At 41.0% G+C, this 19,173-nt stretch overlaps 1 protein-coding gene across 5 annotated transcripts in view; it reads left to right on the forward strand.

Annotated features, from left to right (window-relative positions):
• The window catches only part of LOC109303831 (multifunctional protein ADE2), a 90,225-nt gene extending 72,628 nt beyond the window's left edge, over positions 1 to 17,597 (forward strand). For all 5 annotated transcript variants that reach the window (XM_019526139.1, XM_019526140.1, XM_019526141.1 and 2 more), the window contains 9 exons: positions 41 to 77; positions 196 to 393; positions 6,765 to 6,943; positions 11,283 to 11,462; positions 11,568 to 11,681; positions 14,137 to 14,220; positions 14,300 to 14,480; positions 15,698 to 15,856; positions 16,374 to 17,597. In XM_019526139.1, the coding sequence (XP_019381684.1) occupies positions 41 to 77; positions 196 to 393; positions 6,765 to 6,943; positions 11,283 to 11,462; positions 11,568 to 11,681; positions 14,137 to 14,220; positions 14,300 to 14,480; positions 15,698 to 15,856; positions 16,374 to 16,540 (1,299 nt within the window). In that variant the 3' untranslated portion in view covers positions 16,541 to 17,597. The remainder of the gene's footprint in view (positions 1 to 40; positions 78 to 195; positions 394 to 6,764; positions 6,944 to 11,282; positions 11,463 to 11,567; positions 11,682 to 14,136; positions 14,221 to 14,299; positions 14,481 to 15,697; positions 15,857 to 16,373) is intronic.
• Positions 17,598 to 19,173: the final 1,576 nt, after the last annotated feature.

Consider the following 19,173-nt stretch of genomic DNA (forward strand, 5'->3'; position numbering starts at 1 on the left):
GCCGCCGCTGCCACGTGCTAACGCCCCGTGTGTCCCGCAGGTGCCCGCCGCCGCCGCCATGGCCCCCGCCGCCGCAGGTAGGTTGGCCCGCGCGGGAGGGAGTGAGGGAGCCGGGCGGGGTTGTCCAGGGTCCCATCCCTGCCGGGGGCGCTGCCCGGGGAGACCTGCTCACGGCCGCCGCCTCCTCGTCCCTAGAGCTGAAGATCGGGAAGAAGGTGTCGGAGGGGAAGACCAAGGCGGTGTTCGAGCTGCCCGAGCTGCCCGGCTGCGTGCTCATGCAGTCCAAGGACCAGATCACGGCTGGCAACGCGGCGAGGAAGGACCGGCTGGAGGGCAAGGCGGCCATCTCCAACGCTACCACCAGCTGCGTCTTCCAGCTGCTCCGCGAAGCGGGTAAGGCCGGGCAGGGGGGTCCCCCGTGGGGCTGGTGGGGCCCCAGCCCTGCCTGGGGCAGCCTCGGCCCTCTGCTGTCCATCCCATGCCGCCTCATCTAAACTCTGCCTAAGCCCTGACACCCCAGCCTGCCGCAGCGACCCAGGGCAGCCAACCACCGGCTTCTAGAAAATGTTGTGGATGTGTGGATAGGCACCGAGACTCCCCTACTGTCCACGTATCCCTGAGAGAGATCGAAAACCATCCACTCTGTCACAAGCCAGACACTCATTCTCTTTTTTAACTCTTTTGTTCCAACATCTGTCCCCAGCCCCACAAGAGGTTAAGGGGAATGGCGTCCATCTCCCTGGGTGCTCCTCTTGGCACCTCCCCATGTTCCCCCCCCCACCCCCTCCCATCTCTACTTCTCCACTCCTGCAATTCTTACATCTTCTGATCTTTCTTGGTAGTGTAAGAGGGATGTTGTCACCGTGGCAGGCCAGAAGTGACGCCAAAGGCAAGGATGCCGTAGGGTTATATTGGATCCATTGGGTAGTTGGGATGAAGTTAGACAAGCTTTTGAATGGAAGACTTGCTTCTTAGGGTCCCTGTATATAGGGAGTGAGCTTACTAGGCAGCAAGTGAAGCTGAGCATAGGGGAGGGGCTGAGAGACATTCTCAGGGGTAGCAGACAACCATTAGTGAAAGAAAAGAAGCTGAGTATTGGGCGATCAAGGTGCAGTCCTAAAGAGAATGGGGGAGTCCTCACCTTCCTTCCAGGGTAGAGTAGCGTTTCTTTGTTTTCTTTGTGTAGGTTACGGTGTTGTTTGGACACCTTTCTGGAGTTACTGCACACCTTGCTTGGGTTGTTTGAACCCAGTGGCCTTTCCTGCCCAGAGCAGGGAGCTGGACCCCCATGATCTCGCAAGGTCCCTTCCAGCCCTAAACTCCTGTGAAATGTATGGAAAGTATTTAGGAGACTGGATTTATGGCCCATCCAAATTCCTGTTTAGTCCTTGGTTCTTAGTATGTAGCCAACTTATGAATTTGTGTTCCCATGTGCACCTTTTAAAGATGTTGGGTAGATTTCGCTTGGGCATGAGGATAGTGAGGCCAGAGACTGAAGTGGCTGCTCTGTGAAAAATGTGTTCCTGATGGTGAATCATAGAAAATGAGGGCTGGAAGGGACCTCAGGAGGTCCTCTAGTCCTGCTCGAAGTGGGACCGTCCCCAGCTATGTCATTTTAGCCAAGGTTTTATCTACCCAGGTCTTAAACTTCTAAGGATGGAGATTCTTCAAGCTCTCTGGGTAGCCTGTTCAAGTACCCTCCTAGTGAGAGTGTCTCCATCCTTTATATTTTTTTTTCTGTAAGAGTTCATTCTTTTGCATAGTTGCTGTCTCGTTTCACCCATGTAGTTGCCTTTCAACGCATTGGATCAGGTATACCACATTTTAGGGAAGTCATGTGTAGGAACTGTGGATTGTGATGGTTTCTTTATGGAAGGTGTTGGTAGTAGGGATGGTGGAGACGTGCTGACAGGTTAAGCATTTCTTGCCAAGGCAAAGCTACGTTTCACTTGATGTCTGTTGGGCAGTAGAGAATGTGCTTCTTATGATGAGCTGAGCAAGGGTTGGGGGCTGTTTGAAAGGCAGGGGTGAAGTGTCTGGGAACATTTCTCTCAAGGTATGATCTTTGTCCAATATATGCTGTAATTGTGTGATTCTTCTGATTGATTTCAGGGTGGGGTGGCAGGTGATCACAAGGGGTATCTGGTTTTTTTGTATTGTAGAAGGTTATTGAGTTATTTGAATAGCTCTTTCAAATGTATGGTCCGTTTCTCTACTGGCGTGTCCTTGTTATATAAAGGCAGATTTTAGGTGGGTCAAGTAGGCATTGCAGGTTTTCTCCAAGCAGATGTGGTGGTATCTGAGGGCCTGGCTGTAGTTGACAGCTTTTTGCGTGCTTGGGATGGTTGCTGGTTCTGTGGACACAGATGTGGTAGTCTGTGTGTCTGTTATACCTGAGACTTTCTCTCAGCCCTTCCTCTATGCTGTGCTTAACTTATTGTGCCTAGCTTCCTATATTCGGAGACCTGAGGAAGAATGTCTTCCATTCAAAAGCTCATCTAATTTTATCCCAACTATATAGCGGGTCCAATAAAATATATCACCCTAAGAAATCCTTTCCTCTCTGATTTTTTTTTTTTTCTTTTCTTACCACTTCAGGCTGTCTGTAGAAATTACTGCTGGGCAGTGATTGCAGCAAGAATTGAATTAAAAAGCCAAACTTAATCTAGTTTTTTATACATTAAAATTTCAAGCTGTGTAAAAAGAAAAGCCTATCTCTTTCTCAAGCATTTTCTATATTTTTTTTTTAATGACATGGAGTGAGAGTTTTTGGAAACTATTCTAAACTGCCCTGGAGGTAAAGGTAAGGATTCCATTCATACTTGAGAGTGTCAGTTTAGCATGCACTGGATGCATAAATGGATCAGGAATTTAGATCTTCCTGAGGTTTCAAAAGTGCCTTTTTATATAATGTTTTATATAATCTTGTTCCATAGTCTTCTGCAATGAAGTCAATGTCTTCTGCAATAAACTCCTACTGGCTTTAATAAGGCCAGAATTTTCACTACACAAGACCCTGCCTTAACTCTTCTCTGATTCAGTTCCCTCATCTGTCAAAATGGTGCTTATATGTGTTTTTTCAGAGAGATATAACTTATTTTTTCTGATACAATTGTTATCACAGTGACCATTTATCTCATTGTAGCTTAAGCACTATTTCCTCAAATGTTTCTTTTTCAAAAGTAGATACTACTGGGCTCTGATTTGGGCCTCCAGATGCTAATGAATACAAGGAACAGAATGGGAGTTAGCTGCCTGACATCGAATTCCTGTTGGAGCATATGGACCAAGGCACTCCATTTTTTTTTCCAGGTCCAAGTTGCACTAAACAGTGGCTTCAAATCTGTCATCTGCCTGTAGAGTGGGAATAAGTATTGACCTAAATGATTCTAAGACCGTGTAGTTTTATACTGTGAAAAGTTTCATAAAATATTTTATTTCATTGTCTTGCCCAAACAACTTTTTACAACTCAGATTTTGGTATTTAATCTGCAACTATACGGGGGCGTGGGGAGGAGATACATAGATACAGGGGTTTGTGTGACTGTCTCAGTAACACCCACAATCATATTTAAACATGTAACATAAAGACAATGATTTTGCTGTTCCTATTTGCAGGTATTTCATTTTTAAACGTCAGTCCTTATTCATCTCCCTTAAACACTAAACCTATTTCTCACGCAGAAATACTCTGGGCAAGTGTGTATATAATTTAAAACTGCATCAGTAGTTAAAAAAAAAAAAAAAAAAAAGAAAGAAAGAAAGAAAAAAAAGAATAAAGAGCTTTAAGTAAGAACAAATTTGGTCTGAATTTGCAAATTCTGAAAACAAACCAAGGATTAAAAATTCAAAAGTAGGGACCCTAGTGTAACTGGGCTCTGCAGGGCACTAAGTGTTAGGCTTTACGCTTTTTGCAAGATGACCTCTTTTAAAGTGTTTAAACAAAAATGTGATAATGTCATTCATCAGGGGTCATGCTAATGCCTTATCAGCCAGGCAATTTGCTTATTTTGCGTAACTCTTCTATGTTTGAGCTTCTTTTCAAGGTCGCAAGTGGTACATAAAGCGTCTATAAATGAAGAGTTCTTCCATTTTTTTGTGAAATTTTGATGTACTAGTTTGAGCACATAATATTTGTAACTCAAAGTGTCTTGGGAAAAAGCAAGCTGTAATAAAAGCATACACAGTGTTGGACACTGACATTTAAAAGTAACATTGTGCATAAAAACTACAAATAACATGTCTTGATTGTACCCCATCACGTGTTTGAGGTAAAACAGAGTTCAGTACAGGTAATGAACTGCAAACATGTTCCTTGATTGCAAAAGAGAGCTCCCTGTTTTTTCCAGACTTGTCCTATTCTGATATTAAATAATGAACGTAACAACAGTTGATTCTTTACCTAACTCACTCAGCACAGTGTTCAGTAAAGTATTTTGGGAACTTCATCCAGAAAATCTGATGTCTTATGGATTTGTTGCTGTTTCATAAATTATAGTCAGCACCAGAAGGGCTGATGTTTGTGAGGACAAGGTAGATGAGCTCTAAATACTTAAGAATGGGCAGTTTTATAGAATTGCCATACCACTACTTCAGATAGCCAGCTAGGTAACTATGACATCATGGACAAATAAGGAGCTGGCTGAACTTGATTTTTGAGAACTAATTGACTTAAAAAATCTGTTTTACTTTAGCAGGTAACCTGCAAAGATTGTAAACATGTCTGCCCATCACTTTAGTATTTTGTTTTCACTGCACTTGATCTAACAGGTTTTATAACTCAATCCTGAAATCCAAAACTGCTTAACTTTTTATTTAAAAAGCGTTTGCAGGTTGTCCACTGTGACCTAACTCATTACTGAACCTTAATCTCAAAACCAAGTTAAAGTTATATCATGAATAGGATCAGTAAGAGATCAGGTACAACTTGTAATGAACTGTTTTTCTAATTGGATTCACTAGACACTGCCCATTCTGTTTTTGGTCTCCAGCAGTTTCCTAGTAATTGGGAATTTGAAAACTAGCTTAACCTGGTAGGAAAGGGTAGGGATTTGACACTGGAAGTAGGAGAGAATACATGCTGAATCGTCATTTTTGGAATAGCCATTTGCCCATGTCAGCTGCTGTTTTAAATATTCACTATTCCTACTGGTTCAGGCACACAGGAATGAATATGGTTGGTGTAACACTTGGTATATGGGTGAATAATTCTTTCTCTCTCATTTCCCTTGTGTTTAAAAAACTAAATCAATAGTTTTTTCCTGTTGTAAGATTAGGGAAGATTATTTATTTTAAAAAAGCATTTGCAAGTTATCAGTCAGGTCTCTTGTCTGTCTTTCTTCCAAACCAAAAGATAAAGTGACAACACCCTTGTTCTTCTTCCATCATTTTCCCCTCTTTCATAACTTTCTCTCAAATTCTCCAGTTACTAAGTTGTTTGTGAAATAGTAAATGCAGTAAGTTATCACATCTTCCACTGAGAGCCGTTGTAGATATCAAGCCATAGCATATCACATTTTGGAAAAAATGCCGGTGTGGTTGGATGCGTATTTTCCTTTCAAACTTTCCCTTCAAAGCTTCCTTTGAATTGCATTCCTTCCTGACATTCGCCAGTTGTGATTTTAAGACGCCAGTTGGAAAGTTGAAGTGCTTAAGTATTCATTGGGACCAGTAACTTTGGTTTTATATACAGCTACTCATTGCTTAACATCATAGTTTTGCTTGAAGTCACAGTTTTCAAGAACCTATGTTAAGTGAATCCAATTTCCCCATAAGAATTAATATAAATGGGGGGAGGGGGTTAGGTTCCAGGGAAATTTTTTCCCCCAGACAAAAGACGTTATATACCTGGGTCCGCAGCCCCCTACCCCTGCTCCCCCATGCTGTGGCCTGAGCAGAGCAGCTCCCCACTGCCATGCACACTCCCACAGCCTGCAGGCTGTGGGCACAGGCTCCCACCCTCTGCGTGGGGTGAAGGTGGGCTGCCCAGTGCAGGCTGGGGCCTGCACCAGCCTCATCCTAGTGGTGGGGCTGTGCTTGGGGTGGGGCGGGTGGTAGTGTTGGGAAGGGGGGGCTATGGGGGGGCTATGGTGAATTTTGGGGTGGCTGTAGTCCATGCTTTAGTGCCACCACCCACCCTGCCCCTGCCTTCCCCAATTGCAGCCCTGGCCCAGCCTCTTTGCCAGGAGGAGGCTGGCACAGCCCCAAGCCCACAGCGGCTAGCCTGCCTTCTCCCTGTGCGCCAATCTGGGGGACACATGCTCCCCATGCCTCCCCCAGGGGTGTGTGCCACCCTGGCTGGGCAGCGCCTACCCCAGCCCCACTTCCTCCCTCACCATGTGGGTCTCAATCTGCACCCCCACACCCCTTCCCCCTCACAGACTTACATGCAGGAGGCTGCTCTCCACGCTGCCAGGCTGCATCCCTTGCTGCACACATGCATATGGCATTTATTGGTGACATTATCGGCTACTCTGGCCAAAAAAAGCCTATTGCCTGGAATTTTCAATTTTCCTTTTATCGGTGCTGATCTAATATGGGCCGGTTATATCGGTGCATCTCTACTGAGTACCCGTACAAGTGAAGTTTAGCATATAGTTTTAGCTGCAGACACGTGTGGAGTGTTTTCAGAGAATCATAGTTTGGCGAAATATATTTTTATTGGCTATATGGTTGATTTGATCAATGATGTTCATAACTGTCAGTTCAGTCAGATGTGCATTTAGCAGTAGAAATAAGTTGTCTTTTTTATTTTTATTATCTAGGAATGAAAACTGCTTTTGTCAGAAAACACAGTGACACTGCATTCATTGCAGCTTATTGTGAAATGATCCCAATTGAATGGGTATGTAGAAGAGTTGCTACCGGCTCTTTCCTGAAAAGAAACCCTGGCGTCAAGGAAGGATATAAGTTTTACCCACCCAAAATTGAGATGTTTTACAAGGTAAATAATGCACTTTTTCTCATTTCAATTAGACGTTATATTTTTTTAAACAGACATAAAAGAGTGCTGCCTAGGCAGAGTCCTCATCAGTTTTACATGTGAAGATTATTGAAAATGGTTTGAGGTACAATATCTGCTTCTGTTACTTTTAGTAGCTTTCTAATTCTATTAAGTTTCTTCTCTGTTGGATGCAGGTATTATACAAATACTAGCCAAATAAGTGTGCCAAGGCACTAACAAAATTGACTGTAAACTGACTATTCTTGCCTTCTTGAAGAAGAATTGACTATTCTTGTTTTTTAACAATAAGTAGTGCTTTTAGACAGAGGCGTGGTTCAGGATTTGGTGGGTGTGTTAAACTGACTGGCATCCATTTGAAACTGAAATGAAATTTGTTAGTATCGTGCTCTTAAAAATCTATTGGTTTGTTTTTGCAAACATAGCTAAAATGTTCTTCTCAGACATTGTTCTATATCAGAGTTGTCTAGAAAGCTGGCTAGTCATGTGGTGCAGAATCCTCATTGCCAACTTCTAAATTCCCTTGTAAAAGACAGCTAAAATGTAGTAAATAGTTGATGTTATTACTTTAGGAGTGCTATCATTATAACTGCAAAGGGGATATTAGGGGATATTGTATTGATACACGGATGGATGGGGAGGGTGGGTGTCACAGAAAAAAGGAAGGTACAGAGCATGACAGTAAATAGGAGAGGAACTCCATCAGTAAGAAAATATCTGACGAAAATGTCCCTTAAACACAAGATTGAGAACCTCTGGACAGGTTGTAAATATACATCTCACAATATATGCCACATGACCGTGTGAAACATGCCTTTTTGTCTTTGAGGAACCGGGGCTATGGAGGTCGAATGGAACACCCTGGTTATACCCAGTTCTCTAGGAGTGTGTGAAATGGGCTGTATTTGATTTGGATTTGGCCCAAAAAGGGGACAGTGAGTCGATTCATTGATTCAGATTGCTGTCCCAGTTCTATTTGGCCGAATCCAGATCTTCAGATTTGGGTGCCAATTCAGCGATTCGGCTATAGACACAGCTTTAAATGTTTTTTTTTTTTCTACATACCTTGAGGTACCATGCATGGCTTATGAATGCTGCGATGGTAGGGTGGATGGAGCATCCCAAAGGAGCATGGGGGACCCCCGCCCTGCCCCCTTGACTTGGCGATTGGCCGTAGGGGGGACCCCAGGTGCCCCTCCTTCCCCCCCACCCAGGCCCAGGAGCTGGGGGGGGGGGAAGGGAGGGAGTCCCCCATGTGCTCTGTGGCAGACGCAGAATTGGACCGGAAATGCTTCTGGTCCATTTCTGGGGCTGCTGCCAAGCACGCTGGAGACCCTCCCAGGCTCCCCGGGGGGGGGCGTGTGTGGATGGAGTGTCCCACATCTCAGTGTTCATGAGCTGCCTGGTACTTTGAGGTATGTAGAAAAAACATTTAAAGCTGTGCCTATGTCCGAATCATCGAATCTCTCTGAATCAATTCAGAGGGTTCCAATTCAATTTGGAGAGATTAAAAGGTCTCCTGATTTGATTTGGATTTGGAGATTTGGCCGCTGAAGCAGGCCGAATCTCTGCCAAAATCAAATCGGCAAACAAAGCTTCACACAGCCCTAAAGTTCACTTTCCTTTTCAATATCCACTCTCTGCCACTGTGATACAGGATACTGGGCAATGATCTGACCTAGTAAATGGCATGTCTTATATTCTTACGTTATGTTTTGTTCTGGGTAAGTGTTGTGCTGTAGAGGCAGTCTGCTTTACTAATAGAGAGGGAAAATTGGACTCATTTCACTCGCAGGGTATTTTGTTGCTTAACATTTAGGAGCTCAAAGGATGGTTTGTTAACTAACTAATTGGAAAACTGAGAACCAGGAGAGGGGAGAATTCTAAAAGGTCTAATAGGGATTATAACGTTTATCCTATAGTGTATGTGTGTGCACACTTGTTCTTTCCCTTGGTGAGAAGGGGAGCTTCTTTCAAATGGACATAAATGAATGCTTAAACTTCTGGTTCAGGTAGTAATGCTGCAGTTGTTTAAGCCTGTGTGCCCTGAACACAGTGCTTTTGAAGGGAAAAAATGTGAAACAAATGCAGCCTTTTACAGAGAACATGTTTATGGTAGTTCACTATAACACAAGGCTCTTAACACTCTTCTTACTACTTGACGCATCTAGCTGGTATCAATTGGAGGAAGCTGTGGTTCCCCAACACCTACTATTAAAATGTCTAAAGAAGAAATTAGGAGCTGAAGGAGTTGATTGAATTGGATTTTAACCACAATAAGGCTGTACAATGCTTGTCATAATTGGCTAATTTTAAGTAGATCATTCTGAAGACTGGCTACCTTTATTTAATCACAACAAAGTTGCTTGTGAAATTAGTAGTGCAACAAAAACTTCAATAAGAACAGTTTTAATTGAATTTAAAAACTGTTTGGTAACAATCAATCAAAACTTGCCCACCCTTTAAATGTGTAATTAAAGGTGGCAAGAAACAAAAAAAGGCTTTTCCCTTTGTGTTGTCAGTATACTCATTGCTCCATAAAGTACTTATTGTTACTTCCAACAGGTAATAGAAAGCAATGTGTACCCTAACTGCCTGAGATTTGTATCCTTAATATTGTTGAGATTGCCAAGTCATGGCAAAATAATTTTCCAAATAACTATCGGGTTTAATGTGGGTTTATGGATCAGTGATATATAACATAGAATATTTGTTCACTGAGATTTTGAATTGGAATGCAAATTTTAACAGCATAAGATTGTTTCAGTGCTCAGTGACTGATGTTCATAAGCAATCTTCTATCCATCCTTAAGGTTTTTGAGAGAGCCAGGTTGCCAGTAGATATCATATAATGTGATAAAGCTTATCCATGATCTTTCATACAGTCGACATGTTTGGGCACTTAATGGAGGCATTAGGCTCTCTTCTTGTGATACAAGGCTCAAAAGCATGGTGTAACTGGTGGGGCAATAGGGCCAACTGCCAGGGAGGCTGGCTTGGTAGGGGGGAAAAAAGGGGTGCTGCTGGCAGTTGCACATTCACAATCATTAAACAGAAGTCATTGTTTCTGCTTTGCCCCAGGTGCCCAGTCACATCTCTTGTTATCTCTTCCTAGTGTTGTTTGGTAGGCAAAATGGAGCAAGGTGATAAGGGTGGTTAAGCTGGCTCTTCAGCAATGCTCAGGGGCTTTTGGCAGCAGGTGATTTCTCTTTAAATTTCCATGCTGTAGGAAGGTTATCCCTATAAAACTGCATTCTGCTCTCTTGTGTGCCGTTCATACATGACAGCCTCATGAAGGGAGAAGAATGTGGCTCAGGTTTTTGTGAAACTTTGGGGGCATGTCTACACGTGCTTTAATGCTCATTAGGCTATTTTAATGTGCATTAAAGCATCACAAAACAGTGCTTTTTAGCTAATGCTCATTTAATGGACTAATGTGCATTTTTCTATCAAAATGGAGGTACTAGATTTAATGTACATTACCTAAAGTGCATTAGTGAACATAGATGTGCCCTGGAAGTACTTTTTCTTGTTGGAAAGGAGCTTTAAGGGATCTGACCAATTAGAAGCCTGAGCCTTTAGTAATATAAAAAACAGTCTTTCTACATTAAAAACTGACTGGTAAACCTACATCTTTGTATATAATGGTTACGCCAATAACGGGCTAGCAAAATCTACCTTTTGCAGATTTTTATTATAGTATTCAATATTTGAGCTGAAAATATCATTTGGCTCATGCAACATTTTAAAATTCCAAGAATTGCATAATATGTTGAATGCCTCAGAATTAGTGGGTGAAAATTAGATTTTGAATTAAGCATGTATTGGGTTCCTCTTGGGGATTCATAGAGTACTTTCTATGAGAGACAAGATTGCAGCCTTTCATGACTTTCACAACATGTAGCTGAAACGAGCAGAGATTTACATTTTAATTTCTGTTTGGTAATTAGTTAACCATTTAATATGTTATGGGGCTTCTAGAAATGTGTACCATACAACAGATTTGGGATTGCTGAGCTAAAAAAGTAATACCTTATTGTAAACTCCCCTTTTTCTCATTGTTGCACATCCCATACTTAGTATTCAAGTAAAGAACCCTCTGGAAGTGAGTTTTAAGATATTAATGTTTTTCTAGCAAGCTTCTAGATACTCCTGCAACTAAATCATAAAACATTTTACTAAAGTACTCATTTTTTAAAAAGGTACAAAACCTGTTTGTGGATTCCAGTTGTCCTTATTTACAGTTCAAGTAGTCTGATCTAAAACCTGATGCAGATGCTGTTGTCTGCTGCTCCTTTAATGTGTATGTTCTCTTTATCAGGATGATGCCAATAATGACCCACAGTGGTCTGAGGAACAGCTAACTGAAGCCAAGTTCTGCTTTGCTGGACTAACCATTGGCCAAACTGAAGTGGATATTATGGCCCGCTCCACACAAACTATTTTTGAGATACTGGAGAAATCATGGCAACCCCAGAACTGCACGCTAGTAGACCTGAAGGTATAAGAGAAACTGATTCTTCTAGACTGGGGCCCTGAAAATAGTGTGTAGAAGTCTGATACCATTCTACAGCTCCTGAAAATAAATTTCTTGTGGTTTTGCTAGGTTGAATTTGGTGTTAACATGTCTACAAAGGAAATTGTCCTTGCTGATGTTATCGATAATGATTCTTGGAGGCTGTGGCCATCTGGTGATCGAAGCCAGCAGAAGGACAAGCAGGTGATGTCTTATTCTTCACTCTTTGCATTTGAATTGCAAATAAAAGGAAACCTGTCACTTCTGACAGGACTTTACAAAAGGCATTTGGAGTTTGATTCCACTGAAGTCGGTTACAAAGATCATCTGTGACTTAACAGTAGGATGCTTAAGGAACCTTATGTTGAGCATGCTTGCGTCTCTTTTTAACAGACTTGCCAACAGCAGATTTAACTGTTCCAGAACATCCTGTACAGTGTGGACCTCCAGATCTAGCATAAAAGTAACAATTCAGAATGTTCAGCTATTAATCTTATACCTTAAGAGACAAAAGCATATGTTACAAAGGAAATGAGTCCAAGGTCTGTCTTTTTGCAGTGCCTCTGGGTTTGCCCAGACTAGTTTGTCCCATTTTGACTTTATTAAACTGATACTTCCTAGAGCAGTAATTCTTAACCAGGGTGCTTTTGCACCCTGGTGTGCCACAAGATCCTTTTAAGGGTCCTGTGGAGTGCTAGGCACTGTTAAGTGCGCAAATACCTCCATATGATTCACAAGGTAAACCCCAGAGGGCTTAAATAGGAATGCATAGTGTTGCAAACATTCTGACCTGTTGTGGGCTTTCTGAGTTCTCTTCAACAGAAAAATTGTTCTGTTTTTCCATAGTAAAAAAACAAGCAAGAGCTGACATTTTCCAAGGATGCTTCAAGTCTAAGAAGGTGTGTCTCAAATCTAAAAAAAGGTTGAGAATCACTATAATACCTAAGCTAGGCTGCTTAGTTAGACATGTTGCTGTCGTGGGGCTTTTATCATTCTTGATACTTACCAAATTATATGGACTCTGATTTTCAGAAGCTGCTATAATATACTCTATGTATGTGAAAATCCAAATCAGAAACTAGTTTTCTATTTCCAATACTAATGAACTGGAATTAAAAAGCAGCTTTAGAGCAACTTTCCATAAAAATGTACCAAAATGCTTCCGCAAATAGCTATTGTGGTGATGGCTACCATTAGGGTAATGATTGGCTTCTCTTGTAAGAGACTGCTCTACACAACTTGACAATAGACCTGGAAGGGACCTCTTGGGACATAGTCCCTTCCCCTGCCATTGGAGGCAGCCACAACCTATAATCCCTTTCCATAAATTGGTCAAAGTGCTGTCTCAAGCTAGTTTTATAAGGCTTGCGTTGCCAGTATTGCACCTGTTGGGAAGCTTGTCTACAACCTTACTCCTGTGATATTGCCAGCTTGGATATAAAATGATCATGAATAAAAATTTTTTTTCGTGTGTTAATACTGTCCTTTCAGGTCAACTAACTAGTGTTTGTCCTCTTAATTTGGTTAGAGAGAGCAATTATATTCTCTTGGCCTTTTCTTCCCTGGGATAAAGAAATGAGAGGATGCTTGGCGAGCTTAGTCTCCTCTCATCAGATAGGATCATCAGGGGAATGACATGACTAATAAATAATCCTGCACCTGTTCAGTTTGAGGCCTTTTAGCTTGAGCCTGCTGACCATAACTGTACACAGTATTGCAGATGAAGTCTTGCCTGTACTTTTTACAGTGGCACCGGCGCTTCCCTCTCAACTGTCTCTCCACTGCACCGCTCTATATACTTTCACAATACTTACATTTACATTTTTCCGGTCTTAGATCCTGTGGTGGGATGATCCTTAGGCCTCCTTCTCAGGCCGCCTTTTCCCAGCTGATGAGCTTATACCTAATATCAGAAATTCTTATAATTTGGTCTTTAAATGCATGATCTTGCATTTTTGTATAGCATCACTCTTAAATCTTGAAAGAGGTCAATATAGAGAAGGGTGAGTGCCTCTCAAACTTGCATCATCATCTAACTTCATTAGCATGGTTCTACTTGTGCTAGGGCTGTTTTAAAAAGATTAAGCAAAATCAATTCAGTCACAAACTTCAGAATATCCTCCAGTGCAGTAATTCTCATAATTGGGTCCCCCTTTTAGCCAGTTCTTTCCTGCCTTACAATTCTTAGACTAATCCCCATCTTGTCTTTGGTTTAATGAATAACTTCCCACTAACAACACTGATATCCTGCAACTGAACCATACAAGTTGGGTATGTCCTGCTGTGGTCAAAGCCTCCAATTCTAAATAGATGTGAGATCTGCTGTAGTACACGTTAACCAGCTAAGAACAGTCTTCAGTCAGAAAATGATTGAATAGGGGGTGTTGGGACTAGAGGCATTGCTGCTTGTAGGATGTAATGGCTCTAAAATTTGGGATGAAGGGATTCCCTTGTCCTCAGGTTGGCGTGGACTAAAGGAGTAGGAGTCTTGTGTAATGTATATCTTACAAGAAAGCAGGTGTCTGACAACTAGCATACAGCCCTCTGGGAATGAGAGGGTGGGAGTTGCACCTTGTTAAGGTACTTACAATATTTTAATTTTGCACCAAATATCTGCACCTCCAAATACTGGTAACCTGTCTATTTTTATATCTTTCAGTCTTACCGTGACCTAAAAGAAGTGACTCCAGAAGCACTGCAGATGGTTAAGAGAAACTTTGAATGGGTTGCAGAAAGAGTGGAGGTATTCCTTCTTTACACTAATGTACTTGACAACCTTGTGAACTGTGTTTAATCATGTTAATTTTCCTCTTCCTTTCTAGTTGCTGTTGAAGACAAAGAGCCAAGGGAGAGTTGTGGTGCTAATGGGATCACCTTCTGATCTTAGTCACTGTGAAAAGATCAAAAAGGCATGTGCAAACTTCGGAATTCCTTGTGAATTGCGCATGACGTCTGCTCACAAAGGGCCAGATGAAACTCTGAGAATCAAGGCAGAGTATGAAGGTAAATCCCCAATAACAATGTGTTTTTTAGATAAAATTGGTAACTTTGCCAAGCTGTGCCAGGAATCTCTTTTTTATCTTGGTGTGAAACACCACAGGAAACATTCTGCATTTGCTAACTAAATAGATTTAGATACACCCTCCTGTCCAGATCATGGTGTATGAGTGAAAGGTTGTCCAGACCTTTGACACGTATGCCTAGGCAGGAGTTTTGAGGAGTGGAGGCTGCCCAGACTTTTCACTGCCCCCCTGCCCCCCTTTAGGAGACAGAATCCAAAGTCCAGACATTTTGTGCCTCCATGGCTGTAGTTGTATAAGTGTCTGGGAATCAAAGCTAGCCTCCTTTTGTGTCAGACAAAGATTCTACCACTGAACCATGGGGGACTCCACAGTCTCTCTAACGCACCAAAAAATCAACTTCTCCCTCTAGCTCAGAAGATAAGCTTGCCTAGATCTCGATAATATCCATGTCCTGATTATTGCTCCACATTTTGTAGCAAAAGAAAAAGTTAATTTTTTTAAGACTGCCATATTGCTTTCCCTTCCCTCTCCCCTCTCACCCTCCTTGTATTTTGCATACAGTAAATTTAAACCAAAGATGGCAAGTATCCTGCCTCAAGCTGAAACAAGGAGGAGCTGCTGGAGAGCTTCAGAGAATGAAAGCAGATCAATAAATGAGCCAACTGAAGTAGCTTGTGACATTAATATACATATTCTGTAACAAAAGCTTATTCAAAACCAAATACTATCTTTGCATAGGACTATTTAGGAGTTAACATAGTTGGTGAAAGTGCAGATTTTTGCAGATGTAGGTTAAAATGAAGGCCTACAAACTTTGGCCTGTTGAACGCAGAACAAATGTTAAATCATTTTCATTGATCTCTTGAATCCCTGGTAATAGATTTAATGAATTATTAGGCAGCATCTATCTTTGGTCTTAAGGGTTTTGTTCCCCTGCTTGAAAGAGAGGGTAGGGAAGGGGTATTTGTTTTAGTCTTTTGCTTGTTGAAATCAAGGTAAAAATAACTGGAGCTTGGGAGAATTTGGCTTGCTATTTAGGAAAAGATGGAAATAAAAGCTGTAGTTCAAGTACAGTGAGTTATCTAAATTTCTGCAGGTTCCTTGTTGAGTTCCAAAACTTTTCCAAAAAAAACATGGAGGAAGGGGAAAAAAGTATAAAGCTTTTGATATTTCCTTATGACAACTTCTGTGTCTTAGGTGATGGAGTCCCAACTGTGTTTGTGGCAGTAGCAGGCAGAAGCAATGGTCTGGGACCAGTGATGTCTGGTAACACTGCATATCCAGTCGTCAACTGTCCTCCACTCTCTGCAGACTGGGGTGCTCAGGATGTGTGGTCTTCTCTTAGACTACCCAGTGGTAAGAGGAATCATGCTGAACTAAATATTTGGGAAAGACAGCAGATGCACCTGCTATAATAGCTAGCTAAATTGCCCTTCTCTAATAGTGCTGAAAACCTTGTTTTGTCCCATCTAAACTGATAATTAAACCAGTACTGCAAATGGTTTGGGGCACATCTTGATCAACTAGTGTCAGCAAAATAGCCATTTCCAGGTTTAGACAGAGGTGGTTAGTTATGTTAGTCTGAAAACAGACTAACTTAAACTAAGTGTAAGAACTGGAGGGTTGGTGGCGTGACTTCTATATTCTGTCTTTTAAATATTTATTTGATTTGTATGTTGCTGTTCCCAACAAAGGCTCAAGGCAGCTTACTGTAAGAAAACAAAAGAATGACAAGGGAACTAGAAGTTAGACAGAGAAAGTAACTAAATCCTACAGTAACATTCGTGGGCTGAAACACTACTTGTTAGATGACAGCTTTGTAAGTCTTGTTTTAGTAACAGGTATACCTTTTTTTTCTTTTTTTTTCTTCTAGGTCTTGGCTGTTCCACTATACTCTCACCTGAGGGAGCTGCCCAGTTTGCTGCCCAAATCTTTGGCTTAAGTAACCACTTGGTGTGGGCCAAGTTGCGTTCGAGCATGTTAAATACATGGATCTCCTTGAAACAGGCTGATAAAAAACTTAGAGAATGCACCTTGTAAATGGTTAAAGAAACCAACAAATATTGGCTACTCAGAAACAATGGCACGTGCACATTTGTCTTCACACTAAAATTTTCTTTTGGATGAGATGGAAATCCTAAATTCTTTCTTGTATAAGAGAGTGTTTTGTCATGATAGTTGCTCAAGTCTGCAATTAGCCTCTTTTTTAACATGAAAGCATTGTCCAAATATTGATCAAATAGTTGTAATAGAACTCAGAATAATGCTTTTTTGCCTTTCTCAGTGTATACTGTTGGCTACATACAACATTAGTGTCAGAGTAATGATTTAGTATCATCTATGCTGGAATCTATTACTTTTCCCCGTACAGTATTACTATGGAATAGTATTACTGATAAGTCTCAAATTTATTAACTCAAATGGACCGCTTCATACAAAACAAAACATGCTTTATTGTTCCTCTGCTCTCAGTTATGAAAATCTATGCTCCCTTAGCAATAACATAGCGAGAGCTTGCAATCCTAGCTGGAAAATAGTTTTGGAATGGACTCTGACATCAAGCCTTCCTATCAGGGGCAGGTAGGAGCATATGTAAGAATACTGGCCCTGTTGTAAGCTAGACTGTTAGTCTTTCAATACTTCCTGAAGAAGTGATCTGTTAATGCTAAGGCTCCTTATCCAGCTATGGACAAGAGATGACCCTGGAGCAGTGTAAATAGGAACTCAGAACTAGGACTTTGCCTATTTCCTTAGCTTAACAGTTTAAGCCTTTTGCCCTCTTAAGCACAGAAGAGTATTTTCCATTTTGCTGTTTCTTGCTTTAAATGGCTTCTGATATCCTAGACGATGTCTTCAAACAATTTTTAGAGGAATTTGGATTGTTTGAGAGAGAATCTTCCCCCTCTTTAAGTTGGTTGCAATGGAAATGTTATCAAAGTACAGGTGCAAATAAATTGTGTCAGCAAATACTGAAGAGATTCTTCACACAAATAACTTGTCTGTTTTTAATGAGGTATTGATTCTAACAGGTATGCAGTTTCCTAATTCGTGTAACATTGCATCCTTTCAGCATTACAAATAAACTATTTAACATGTACACTTGTCTCACAAAGATGCTTCTTTAATAGATACACTCCTTGGATAGTTTCTACAAGTATAAGTTGCATACCGTATTGGATAGATTTAAAATGATTGCTTCCAACAAAAAAACAATGAATGCAGTACAACTAAATGCATATACCTTTTTTTTTCTCTTTACAGGCATGGGACAAAATGGTGTCATAGTAATTCTTAGTAGTTGCATGGAATAGATACAATTTTCACATGTAAGCCTTTTCTCTACCAACAGGATGCATACCATGATCTTCATAGTTCTCAACTGATGTATGTTGGAAGGAACAAGGAACCTCTGGTCCCAGTGTGGGTTCAGGAATTGGTTTATGCTAGGTGTCTGATGCCAATAGGCATTTTTTCTGTATTATAGGGATTTTTGGTCTACACTGAAACCAGACCTGTGTTTAAACACAGGTGTCCCAGTTTACCAAATTACTAATAGATGGAATGGCTGAATGTTATAGGGTATATAGCTGTAAGTTTACAGATTTGTAACATGCCTTTTAAGCATAATCATTTGGTATATTTTTTGTAATACACACTTCTTGTAACAATACACTCATTTTGCTGCTGTTATGAATATACATAGATTCTAGTATAAAGTTGGATTTATAAAACTCTCCAAAACTAATAGGCATATTGTGTGTGTGTATGTGTAGCTGTTTCCATGTGCATTTACAATTGCTTTTACACCAGTTTGATTAGAACATTCTATATCTTTCTAATTAGCTTCTAAGATGACACTTGTGAGGCTATCCAACTGCTGTGTAAAGCTGGATTATTTTCCTTATTACTGGCTGACCGAGCAAAACCATTGGAAATGGGATCTAGTACTTTTGACCTTGCCACGTGCTTGTCTTATATGAATAGGCCTTTATTTTTAAGTATCTGCTTCCCAGCGTGATCTATCTTTTTATTTTTTTATTTTATTTTTTTTTAGGTGGGGTGGGGTTTTTTTGGTGTGGTTAGACAAGCGGTAAAACAAATCTACAGTAATTTTCTGTAGAAAATTGGACAATAATAGTCAACAAGCAAACCCTGCTTTCTGCATCCGAGGGCAAGAGAACAGGTCTTATGAAGAGAGGCTGAGAGCCATGGGACTCTTCAGCCTGGAAAAGCGCAGGCTCAGGGGTGTGGAAGAAATCAAACTTTGCGTTGTGGTTGAATCAGAACTGACAGAGCCAGCTTTTCTTTATTTAGGGCTATACTGTGATCACAGGGAGGATTTCATACAGCAAGGGAAATCACTCACTTGTCTGTTTCAAAGGAATCCTCCCTCTCTCCTAAGTTTTCAAGCATTTTTATACTTAAGACAGATAAAGAGAAAAAAAATGACTTTGGAGAAACTAAAACAAGTTTACTTAATTGGACTTCTGTGCACAGGGTAATAAGACATGCAGGATTTTTTTTATCTCAAAACATATAACTGAAATAAGCATCAGCACTTCTGGTCTCTGTCTGTTTTTCTAGTCGGGTAGGCCAGAAGCCGACTAAATTTACTCTTGCATTCCCTAATTTTATTTTTTTTTAACAAGTTAGATATTTATAGCCATTAGCCT

Source organism: Gavialis gangeticus, unplaced genomic scaffold (assembly GCF_001723915.1).
Source record: "Gavialis gangeticus isolate Ggan-Ray unplaced genomic scaffold, GavGan_comp1, whole genome shotgun sequence".
Classification (NCBI taxonomy): domain Eukaryota; kingdom Metazoa; phylum Chordata; order Crocodylia; family Gavialidae; genus Gavialis; species Gavialis gangeticus.